Here is a 12,757-nt window from a genome sequence, read left to right as displayed (position 1 = left end):
TGAAGGCTTCGGGCAGATTTGGTACAGCATGGCAACATAAACTAGCTGAATTCTGATTGGATAAAAACTCTATAAAGTAAAAACAACAGCACTGGAAGGAGCATAATATGACATGAAGAGAATATGAAGTGAAGTGAAGTGAATTACATTTATATAGCGCTTTTTCTCAAGTGACTCAAAGCGCTTTACATTGCGAAACCCAATATCTAAGTTACATTTAAACCAGTGTGGGTGGCACTGGGAGCAGGTGGGTAAAGTGTCTTGCCCAAGGACACAACGGCAGTGACTAGGATGGCGGAAGCGGGGATCGAACCTGCAACCCTCAAGTTGCTGGCACGGCCGCTCTACCAACCGAGCTATACCGCCCCTATATGAATACTTTTACATATTTAAGGAAGGTAAATACAAAATTACTTTTATCTTTAATTATGATGATGATTTGTGGTTATGTTAGGCCAGCAGAGAAGGTCTTGCTGGTCCTGACGACACACCACTGCCTCAATGGTGTTTTCATCCAAAAAGTGCCTCAGATTAATAAATGGTCATTTATGTAAATTCATCACATTTCTCTGTTAATATCTCTAATTGGAAAAAGATGGAGGCTTCACTTTGTATTCTAAAAATATTCTAAATCCTATAGAAAGTTGTCCTTTCAAATATTGACACAGAAGCGCAAAATGACAATTCAAAATGGATGGCCTTTCTATCTTAGCCCTTTTTAGTGGAACAAATCTCCTATGTCCTCTCCTCTCCTATGTCCACTCCTCTCCAAATACTCGGAGTACAACCTGGCCTCATTTGCACGCTCCTGCATGCTGAAACATAGAAACATCAGCTCATGCAGAAGAGCAGCATCAGTGGCCACAAAAGTCATTAGTGATGGCTTTAGGGTGTGTGTGTGTGTGTGTGTGTGTGTGTGTGTGTGTGTGTGTGTGTGTGTGTGTGTGTGTGTGTGTGTGTGTGTGTGTGTGTGTGTGTGTGTGTGTGTGTGTGTGTGTGTGGTCTGGACTAGGAGATATTCACCTGGTGGTTGGCAGTTTCAGACACTTTGACATCAAGAGAGCCAGACAGAACAGCATACCAGCTGGTGCCGATGTCTCCCTGTCGAAACACTGGAAGCACATGTTAGAAAACACCTTCAACTGAGCAGGAACTAATGATGGAGGTTGTTCACATTAGGGATGCGCTGATGGATCGGCCACCGATTTTCCCCATAAAACATGTGATCGGGCGTTGCCAATTAAAGCTTTTTAATGCCAATCACAAACACAGATCCTCTATGGCTGACAAGCAGCTCGCAGCTAATTGTGTGGCTCCATACACAGTGTGGAGCCGCTCCACTTAACTAATCACAATCACCTCCTTTATGGCAATTAAACTGCATTCCTTAGTATCTTAAAGGGGAACTGCACTTTTTGGGGAATCGTTGACAATCATTATGAGAGACAAGACAGTGGATGTGATTTTTTAAATTTATTTTTAATGTATTGTAAATATGAAATAAATGTGATCAGAAGTCTGTTTACAATGGAGCCGTTCAATTCTGCCTATAGAGCCTTTAAATAAACACCTCCTTTAGGGTTTTATATACATGCTGTAAGTATATATGTTATGTAGTGACATTTATAATAACATTTAATATTATGTAGTTTGATCATTTTAAGCATACGCAGTGTTTTAATTTCAAAAACACATCACGACATAGGGCTGGGCGATATGGCCTTTTATTAATATGTGGATTTTATTGGATATCGTATTTGCTGATGTTGCTCTATTGTTGTTGTTGTTGTGTTTGCTGTTGTTGTTTTTGTCTCTCTGTCCAATCCCCCTCTTGTCCCCACAATTTCCCCCTCTGTCTTCCTTTTTTTCTGTTTCTATCCCCTCCTGCTCCGGCCCGGCTGCATTAAATGATAATATAAATTAGGGATGTCAGATAATGGCTTTTTGCCGATATCCGATATTGTCCAACTCTTTAATTACCGATACCGATATCAACCGATACCGATATCAACCGATATATGCAGTCATGGAATTAACACATTATTATGCCTAATTTGGACAACCAGGTATGGTGAAGATAAGGTACTTTTTTAAAAAATTAGTAAAATAAGATAAATAAATTAAAAACATTTTCTTGAATAAAAAAGAAAGTACAACAATATAAAAACAGTTACATAGAAACTAGTAATGAATGAAAATTAGTAAAATTAACTGTTAAAGGTTAGTACTATTAGTGGACCAGCAGCACGCACAATTATGTGTGCTTACGGACTGTATCCCTTGCAGACTGTATTGATATATATTGATATATAATGTAGGAACCAGAATATTAATAACAGAAAGAAACAACCCTCTTGTGTGAATGAGTGTAAATGGGGGAGGGAGGTTTTTTGGGTTGGTGCACTAATTGTAAGTGTATCTTGTGTTTTTCATGTTGATTTAATAAAAAAAAAAAAAAAAAAAACGATACCGATAATTAAAAAAAACGATACCGATAATTTCCGATATTACATTTTAACGCATATATCGGCCGATAATATCAGCCGAGACATCTCTAATATAAATACATTTAATAAAGTCAAATACAAATAAGGCAACAAGAGAAGTATCCCACACTTCTCTTTTGTAAAGTAAATCTGAACAGCCGATATGGGGCATCTACATCAACTATATGATTTGCCTGAGAAGCTGGACAGGACAACAACAAAAAATAATAATAATAACAATAAATAAATAAATACAAATTAATATGTGGATATTTTTAGGCCATGTCACGATACAGGATATATATGTGGATATTTTGCCTTAGCCTTGAATGAACACTTGATGCATATAATCACAGCAGTATGATGATTCTATGTGTCTACATTCAAACATTCTTCTTCATATTGCATTAATATATGCTACTTTTAAACTTTCATGCAGAGAGGGAAATCACAACTAAAAGTGTATTTATTAAACAGTTATTAAGCAGTGGCACAAACATTCATGTCATTTCCAAACAGAAAGTGCAAGATTGTCAGAGACATTTTAAAACAAGCTATTAGTGCACTTTTGTGCATGATGTCACTAAGATGAACAACACTAAATTAAAGTGCACTTTTTGTACAGAATGCCACTACAATAGTTAAAAACAAATAAAGTGCACTTTTGTGCATGATGTCACACAAGATATTTCAATAAGTGTCAAATAAAAATGAGCTGCTAAATAGGAAATCGTATAGTGTATGTCCTTCATTATGTGGTAGGTTCGTAGCGTCTTTTCGTGTCGTATCGGGTCCTAAACGGCTGTCAAATTGTACCAACTTGTCGGACCACGTCCTCAGCCATATACTTTCCAGGTGAGAGGCATGATTTATGATCTAGAATAAACTTACAGGGAGCAGGGAAGCAAGGAAGCAGCAGACCACTCCATGATGTAAACATAGGGACAAATGGTAGTGATCATGTCACCACTATAAATAGTTTGTCTGCGTTAGCTCTTATAATAACAATATCACTAACTCTTGTTCATATTTATAATAACAATATGACTAATACTTGTTAATATCTATAATAACAATATCTAACTCTTGTTCATATTTATAATAACAATATGACTAATACTTGTTAATATTTATAATAACAATATCACTAATACTTATTAATATTTTTAATAACAATATCACTAATACTTGTTAATATTTATAATAACAATATCACTAAAACTTGTCAATATTTATAATAACAATATCACTAATACTTGTTAATATTTATAATAACAATATCACTAATTCTTGTTAATATTCAAGTCACAAAGATGTAAATGGAGTATTGTTGGCGCTTTTTAAATGGTTATTTATTGGATTTTATGGGTGAAATAGAGGACCTCCCATTGGCTCTGCTGTAAGCAGACTTTTATTTATATATTTAGAATGCATTGAAAAAAATCCATCCATAAATTGGTGGTGCTGATATTAGGGGAATATCAGTATATGATTGATACTACGGGGATCAGATCGATATTGTTATCTCAAAATCTTTTTATTTTTTTCTTAATGTTTACAAACTCGGGGAATAACTCAGGCTGACTTGGAGGGCAAAAACCAAAGGGTCTCAATGAGTAGCAGATAGTAGTTTATGCTTTTGTATAATTATTGTGTACTATTGACTCGGGATGTAACGATATGAAAATGTCATCATTGTTATTGTGAGCAAAAAGATCATGGTTATCATTATTATTTCGGTAATGTAAAATGTGTGCTAAAAGTACTTATACAGACACTGAAATCTTTACAATTTTTAAATAACTCAAATAAATAGACACACTTTTAGAAAGCCCACTTTTTGGCATATTTTGTCTTTCTAATGCTCCCCTGATAAGTGTTTTGCTGTACGTTGTAGAATAGAATAGAATAGAAAGCCTTTATTGTCATTATGCACAGTATAATGAGATTTGGAGAGCAGCTGCGTGGGTGCACACATAAATAGCACAAAGTGAAAGTATAAATACACAGTAGAAAACAGTATACAGGTAAACAGAGAAAAGGTAGTTTGAGTCTGGAGGATCAGTGCAATTAAACAGCTTCCATTAGTGCACATGTGCAATGTAGCGTCCTACTCTGTTCAGCAGTCTTTGAATGCACCGTCCAAACACCTCCTGTCATATTCCTCCAGTATAGACGAGCGCACAGCTTGTACGGTCAATGTGCACAATTAAATAGCTGACTTTTCCAGACAGAAATGTGTTTATATAAGTTTAGATTGGAGTACGTCGTTTCCTGATTGGGAAATACAAACCCCGTTTCCATATGAGTTGGGAAATTGTGTTAGATGTAAATATAAACGGAATACAATGATTTGCAAATCATTTTCAACCCATATTCAGTTGAATATGCTACAAAGACAACATATTTGATGTTCAAACTCATAAACTTTTTTTTTTTTTGCTAATAATAATTAACTTAGAATTTGATGCCAGCAACACGTGACAAAGAAGTTGGGAAAGGTGGCAATAAATACTGATAAAGTTGAGGAATGCTCATCAAACACTTATTTGGAACATCCCACAGGTGAACAGGCAAATTGGGAACAGGTGGGTGCCATGATTGGGTATAAAAGTAGATTCCATGAAATGCTCAGTCATTCACAAACAAGGATGGGGCGAGGGTCACCACTTTGTCAACAAATGTCTGAGCAAATTGTTGAACAGTTTAAGAAAAACCTTTCTCAAGCAGCTATTGCAAGGAATTTAGGGATTTCACCATCTACGCTCCGTAATATCATCAAAGGGTTCAGAGAATCTGGAGAAATCACTGCACGTAAGCAGCTAAGCCTGTGACCTTCCATCCCTCAGGCTGTACTGCATCAACAAGCGACATCAGTGTGTAAAGGATATCACCACATGGGCTCAGGAACACTTCAGAAACCACTGTCAGTAACTACAGTTGGTCGCTACATCTGTAAGTGCAAGTTAAAACTCTCCTATGCAAGGCGAAAACCGTTTATCAACAACACCCAGAAACGCAGTCGGCTTCGCTGGGCCTGAGCTCATCTGAGATGGACTGATACAAAGTGGAAAAGTGTCCTGTGGTCTGACGAGTCCACATTTCAAATTGTTTTTGGAAACTGTGGACGTCGTGTCCTCCGGACCAAAGAAGAAAAGAACCATCTGGATTGTTATAGGCGCAAAGTGTAAAAGGCAGCATGTGTGATGGTATGGGGGTGTATTAGTGGCCAAGATATGGGTAACTTACACATCTGTGAAGGCGCCATTAATGCTGAAAGGTACATACAGGTTTTGGAGCAACATATGTTGCCATCCAAGCAACGTTACCATGGACGCCCCTGCTTATTTCAGCAAGACAATGCCAAGCCACGTGTTACATCAACGTGGCTTCATAGTAAAAGAGTGCGGGTACTAGACTGGCCTGCCTGTAGTCCAGACCTGTCTCCCATTGAAAATGTGTGGCGCATTATGAAGCCTAAAATAGCACAAGGGAGACCCCCGGACTGTTGAACAACTTAAGCTGTACATCAAGCAAGAATGGGAAAGAATTCCACCTGAGAAGCTTCAAAAATGTGTCTCCTCAGTTCCCAAACCTTTACTGAGTGTTGTTAAAAGGAAAGGCCATGTAACACAGTGGTGAACATGCCCTTTCCCAACTACTTTGGCACGTGTTGCAGCCATGAAATTCTACGTTAATTATTATTTGCAAAAAATAAATAAAGTTTATGAGTTTGAACATCAAATATGTTGTCTTTGTAGTGCATTCAATTGAATATGGGTTGAAAAGGATTTGCAAATCATTGTATTCCGTTTATATTTACATCTAACACAATTTCCCAACTCATATGGAAACAGGGTTTGTACGTTAATGTCTCTTCATGTTAGCATGTAAACTAGCAAGCTAGCGCCAGTTCGTCTCTGAGTTTATCAAAGTGCGGCTATCAATCACATTTTTTTTTAAATACATTTAATTTAAAACAGTAGCACTAATTGTCTAGAGGTTTACCACAGTCATCATTATTACTATTGACTTTGTTTTGCTCAAATATTGCTCAAAATACAATTGTATATAATAAAAGAGAATAAGGTTCTGGTTTGAATATTGTGTTGAATTAAACTGTCAATAGCAATCATCATAAATAATTTAAAAAATGTAGTTAATACATGTGATCGGTATTGGTATGGGTTGATCTCACCCATGGACGATGTGTATCAGAATCAGCCGCATATAGCCGTGATCGGAACATCCCGAGCTCACATGTCCATTTCATAAACCGTTTTATAGACTGCTGCCTCTTGAGGGAAGAAGCGGTAATTGCAAAATGCTTTTTTAGAGTCAAACTAGACAAGGTTGTAGAGACCTGCAATGCATCCCACCGGGCATCCATAGTGGACATTGGTGGATAACAGGGCTATTTTTTCTGAAATGTGTAACTTTGATAAAACAAATCTCTCAGGAGGATATCACAGATGTACTGTAGTTGCACCACAAACTGCGACAATTCAGTCATCTCAAGTGAAGCAGTCCCTAGAGAAGATATGTTTGCTGGTACTCACATTTATGACATAGTGTACTCACATTTATGACATAGTGTACTCACATTTATGACATAGTGTACTCACATTTATGACATAGTATATCATGATTTACTGCCCTCGATAAAACATGGAGTGTGTGCAGTGTGTGTACATACATGTGATGCCTTTCTCCAGACATTCATAGAAGGCACATGTGCAAATCTGCAGCAAGAGGGGAGGTGGAAACTTGTGGAAGGCTTTGACCTCTCTCAATCTGGTCAGAATAATATCCACATCCTCTCCCGAGCGCTCCGACGGCCTAAGCAGAAAAGAGCGGTGATTAAGAGTTAAAGCCCACATCAGAGGATATGACTTCAAACACACCTCTCATGTCGTGATGAAATCTGCTAATTGTGCAGGGTTTACAAACAGAACTCAAACATCGGTGACATGGCCTTGGAAGTCAATCTAGTGCGACTTTAAGGTCTAAATGCTACAAGCAGGGAACTGCGGCCACTTGGTCTGGTCTCAGACCTCCCACAGGGTGTTGCTGTAAGATCTCATTTGTTTCTAATGCTATTAAGTCTGAGCACATGCTGAAGTTTGTTGAACAGAATGTTGACACTCTCACATCAATGTGGTGTTGAAACAGCACACTGAGAGTAAAACACACACACACACACACACACACTGCGTCACTCATTCACTTCTTTTTTTTCCTGGTGACTCACCCGTGCATGTGTGCGCTCATACACAGTGCACTGAAGGCTTCCAGTCTCCTCTCCTCTATTCACGCTTCCATTAAAACCTCTAAATCGCCACTCTTCTTTGACTACAAGACAAGCAAGATGAAAACACCCCCCCCCCAAGCTGTCCATTTTCCGTCATAGTCACTTTTGCCACATCCATTAAAAGCCAACCTCCCTTTATTGTGCAAGCTCTCAGGCACAGCTGATTGTACACAACTCGCTTTTGTCCCATTGGGGTTGTTTGTTGTGCATCCTCAAGGGAGGGACAAATAAACACTACACTGTCCTGTAACATCTGCCATGAGCTCAGGGCCATTACAGCCGGGGTCTTTTTTCTTTTGGCCGTGACTCACCACGGCATCCTCCTCCTGATGCCTGTGAAGTGGCCCTCAGTCTACGGAGAAATGCATCCCAGTAGACCGGGTTAATGCTTGAGACAGGTGCAGACAGACCGCTCTCTTGCTCGAGGTGCAAGGGCTCGTACCAGCATCACCCCTCACCTATCCATCAGCAGTCAGAATATGCCGTCAAAAAATAATATCACTTTTCAGTTGGTATTTGTTTAGTTCACAATTCTGTTGGTCTTTGAGCTTTGCGCCTGTCCAATTCAATCTGCCGCGCTCTTCAGTGTGAGACGGATGTGACCTGAGAACTCGCCGCTTCAACTCAGGCCATCAACGCCACAACCCCTTCTATTGTCGTCATGACTGCAGAGAATAAAACTTACAAATGCATCACCTTGCTGGACTGAGGCCACAATCAAACTGGGAATTGGGCCAAATGCATGAGGGATGGGCGATATGGCTGAAAATCTGTATTGCCATATATGCTGTAAGCCTACATACATCGATTTTATTGATAAATTACAGTTATGTGTTGCAAACAATTTTAAAAAATAGCTTCCGCAGCCCCCCCATTTCCTTAGCAAACATTCACACACCTAGCAAAACATGGCTAATGCCAACGAGAGCGAGGCGTTTGTTCCAAAGAAAAGTGTTAGTAGTGTCAGTAGTTTGGTTTTGCGGCAACTGTTGAAGAACAGATGACTGCACGCTGCAAAGTTTGCTTCAAAAAAGACAGCAGCACAACAAACTTATTCCAGCATCTGAAACTGAAGCCTTCAGTAGAGTGCGGGAAATGCAACGAGGCGAACAAGAGCGTAACAACAAACTGGTACCATCAAACATGGTACCATGTATGATGGTACCATGTTTGATGGTACCATGTATGATGGTAACATGTCTGATGGTACCATGTATGATGGTACCATGTCTGATGGTACCATGTATGATGAGAAAGAAGCACGGGGGTAGAACAATTGTTTTGCACATTGCCAAGATGCATGAATGAAAAAGCCCGCGCTTATCCACTTACTGAAACTATATTCCTCAATATTTTACAAAATTATTTATTTGCATTCAATGTACAGTATACTACTACATTATTCTTAACAGAATTATCTTATTCAAGACAGATGTATATTGCTACCCAGAGGAAGTTCATAATATAGGCCATTAAAAATGATTCTTTAAAAAGTACAATTTAATTTAGGTATAAAAAGAAGAACATTATTCAAATTAAAATTTTTCTAAGAGTAAGATGCAGTGTATATGTAGTATCATTTCAATCTGCTGCTGTTTGACCAAATTAACAAAAAATCATAATTTGTATTAAATGGTTTCTTTAAAAAGTAAGGGATACGATTCGTGAATCTAATTTTTTGTTAAAAAAATCAGATATTTTATTTTTAGACCATGTCACCCAGGTCTAATTATTGAAATGATAATAGAACATTTCAAAACGTTGGCATCTGATGCAAGTGGCAACATACTGTAGACCAGGGGTCACCAACCTTTTTGAAACCAAGAGCTACTTCTTGGGTACTGATTAATGCGAAGGGCTACCAGTTTGATACACACTTAAATTAATTGCCAGAAATAGCCAATTTGTTCAATTTACCTTTAACTCTATGTTATTATTAATAATTAATGATATTTACACTTAATTGGACGGTTTAAAAGAGGAGAAAACACGAAAAAAAATGACAATTAAATTTTGAAACATAGTTTATCTTCAATTTCGACTCTTTAAAATTCAAAATTCAACCGAAAAAAAGAAGAGAAAAACTAGCTAATTCGAATGTTTTTGAAAAAATTAAAAAAAGAATTTATGGAACATCATTAGTCATTTTTCTGATTAAGATTAATTTTAGAATTTGGATGACATGTTTTAAATAGGTTAAAATCCAATCTGCACTTTGTTAGAATATATAACAAATTGGACCAAGCTATATTTCTAACAAAGACAAATCATTATTTCTTCTAGATTTTCCAGAACAAAAATTTTAAAAGAAATTCAAGACTTTGAAATAAGATTTAAATTTGATTCTACAGATTTTCTAGATTTGCCAGAATATTTTTTTTGCATTTTAATCATGATAAGTTTGAAGAAATATTTCACAAATATTCTTCGTCGAAAAAACAGAAGCTAAAATGAAGAATTTAATTAAAATGTATTTATTATTCTTTACAATAAAAAAAAAAAATTACTTGAACATTGATTTAAATTGTCAGGAAATAAGAGGAAGGAATTTAAAAGGTAAAAAGGTATATGTGTTTAAAAATCCTAAAATCATTTTTAAGGTTGTATTTTTTCTCTAAAATTGTCTTTCTGAAAGTTATAAGAAGCAAAGTAAAAAAAATAATGAATTTATTTAAACAAGTGAAGACCAAGTCTTTAAAATATTTTCTTGGATTTTCAAATTCTATTTGAGTTTTGTCTCTCTTAGAATTAAAAATGTCGAGCACAGCGAGACCAGCTTGCTAGTAAATAAATAAAATAAAAAAAATAGAGGCAGCTCACTGGTAAGTGCTGCTATTTGAGCTATTTTTGGAACAGGCCGGCGGGCTACTTCTCTGGTCCCTACGGGCTACCTGGTGCCCGCGGGCACCACGTTGGTGACCCCTGCTGTAGACAGTTTGGTCAATTGGCAAACAACCTTTGACTGCACTCAGACCCAACTCAGTATTATGTGGACACTGTCAATATGACCGTTATGACGGTTTATCAATCCCATTTATACGGTTCCATCCTATATTATGTGGACACTGTCAATATGACCGTTATGACGGTTTATCAATCACATTTATACGGTTCTATCCTATATTATGTGGACACTGTCAATGTGTTCGTTATGACGGTTTATCAATCACATTTATACGGTTCTATCCTATATTATGTGGACACTGTCAATGTGTTCGTTATGACGGTTTACCAATCCCATTTATACGGTTCCATCCTATGTGGCAGCCAAGCAGAATGTGACACAAACACACAGGAGCAGAGACTCACACTATGAACACAACAATCATCACAAACCTGTGAATCTGTAGGTGACACTGAATATTAACGTGTATAAACACAGTTGTACTATATTATCATCAACTTTCACGCTACTCGTGCGACAGCTGATTTGCATAAACCAATAAATATTGTATTTGTTGTGCTTTCTATTACAGCAAATGTCATGCTTCTAATTATCTACAGAAAGGATGGTTGAAATCCCAATGAGCATGTTGGGCAGGGTGGTGGTGACAGGACCAACAAGTATCCCTCCTCAGGCTTGATGGCACAAAACTAATCAGATCCTATCTCGTATTTCATACTCAGCTGTAGTAAATGCCTTTGGACAGATATATGGTGCCATCTTAAACTCTGTCCTGTGCCACCATTACTCTTCACAGCACACATCAACACAAATGTTGTGCTGTGATGAAATGAAGAAGTGCACCACGAGTGACGCACAATGAAATCTAATCTCACAACACACACCGACACCCATCACTTATTGCCAGGACGCATTATTCAACACCGTGATGCTCAGTTTGACATCTTTTCCAATTATCAATTCATTATAAGAGTTGGCCAACTTTTTTTTATTAATGTTTTCCTTTTTTTTCCAGGATACTTTTCAAGAGCCAAGTCTCACAATTGTTGTGCACCTTTCTGGCATTTTATCAAGCAAGAGGTTCAACATGCAACAACAATTTAATTTAAAAAACTAGAATTCATCGAGAAAATGCTTAATGTTAAAACTAAAATGTTTTAGTGAAATGACCAGAAATAATGAGGTGAACTGTGGACTATTTGATTGAGTGCAGTCTGCCTTTGGGTACAATATATGCAACTATTCGACATCATCGACAATGTCCCATCCATCCATTTTCTACCGCTTGTCCCTTTTGGGATCATGGGGGGGGGGGGGAAAATTCATACATAAAAATGTGTTCTTGTCGGCTAGTCACTCAATACCATTTTAATTGACAGACCGCCAGCAATGTTTTTACAATTAAGTAAACGATTGCAGCCAGCTAAAACCCTAACAGTACTGGATACAAATATTTTTCACTGAACGTCATGTTTAAAGGACTTATTTTTCACTGTGGTTATATACTTTGTGGAATAAAGTACAAAACACTTGTTTCTCAGTATTGCAAGTCCACTGTTGAATGTAGTGTAAAAGGTTTTCAAATCAAGTGGGAGGCTCAATGTCAAACTAAAACGTGTACAGCAGATCATGAGCAGTAATCCTTTAACTCAGGGGTGTCAAACGTACGGCCCGCGGGCCAGATCAGGCCCGCGAACAGATAGTATCCGGCCCGCGGGATGAGTTTGCTAAGTTTAAAAATGAACCGACATTTTTGAATGAAAGAAATTGCTGTTCTAAATGTGTCCACTGGATGTCGCAATAGCAATTATTTGTATCTTTGTAGATTATGCTACATATGTCAAACAAAATAATTGGTACACCAGTCGAGGAAAATGAGCAAACTACATAAATAACGTCCTGTAATTTGATTTTGATATTTTTTTGTCTTGATAGATTTAAAATAAACACCAATGAGTTGACTGATGAACATTATCACATGATTTATTCAGAAAGTATAAAGATAGAATACTATTAACCGCAACATGTAAGTGTAAAAAACCCCCAACAACATTA

General features: G+C 37.3%; 1 protein-coding gene across 4 annotated transcripts in view; it reads right to left on the bottom strand.

Moving 5' to 3' along the window:
• The window catches only part of LOC133631567 (rap guanine nucleotide exchange factor 4-like), a 115,579-nt gene that overhangs the window by 70,513 nt on the left and 32,309 nt on the right, over positions 1–12,757 (bottom strand). For all 4 annotated transcript variants that reach the window (XR_009821488.1, XM_062023904.1, XM_062023901.1 and 1 more), the window contains exons 3-4: positions 7,183–7,325; positions 1,024–1,112 (exon numbers count right to left, since the gene is read on the bottom strand). Coding sequence is in view for 3 of the 4 variants with exons in the window: in XM_062023904.1 (XP_061879888.1) it covers positions 1,024–1,112; positions 7,183–7,325 (232 nt within the window). In the remaining variant the exon portion in view is untranslated. The remainder of the gene's footprint in view (positions 1–1,023; positions 1,113–7,182; positions 7,326–12,757) is intronic.

The sequence above is a fragment of the Entelurus aequoreus genome, linkage group LG16 (assembly GCF_033978785.1).
Source record: "Entelurus aequoreus isolate RoL-2023_Sb linkage group LG16, RoL_Eaeq_v1.1, whole genome shotgun sequence".
In the NCBI taxonomy this organism is placed as follows: domain Eukaryota; kingdom Metazoa; phylum Chordata; class Actinopteri; order Syngnathiformes; family Syngnathidae; genus Entelurus; species Entelurus aequoreus.
Note: the sequence above shows the minus strand (reverse complement) of the source record. Positions and strands in the feature narration are given on the sequence as shown.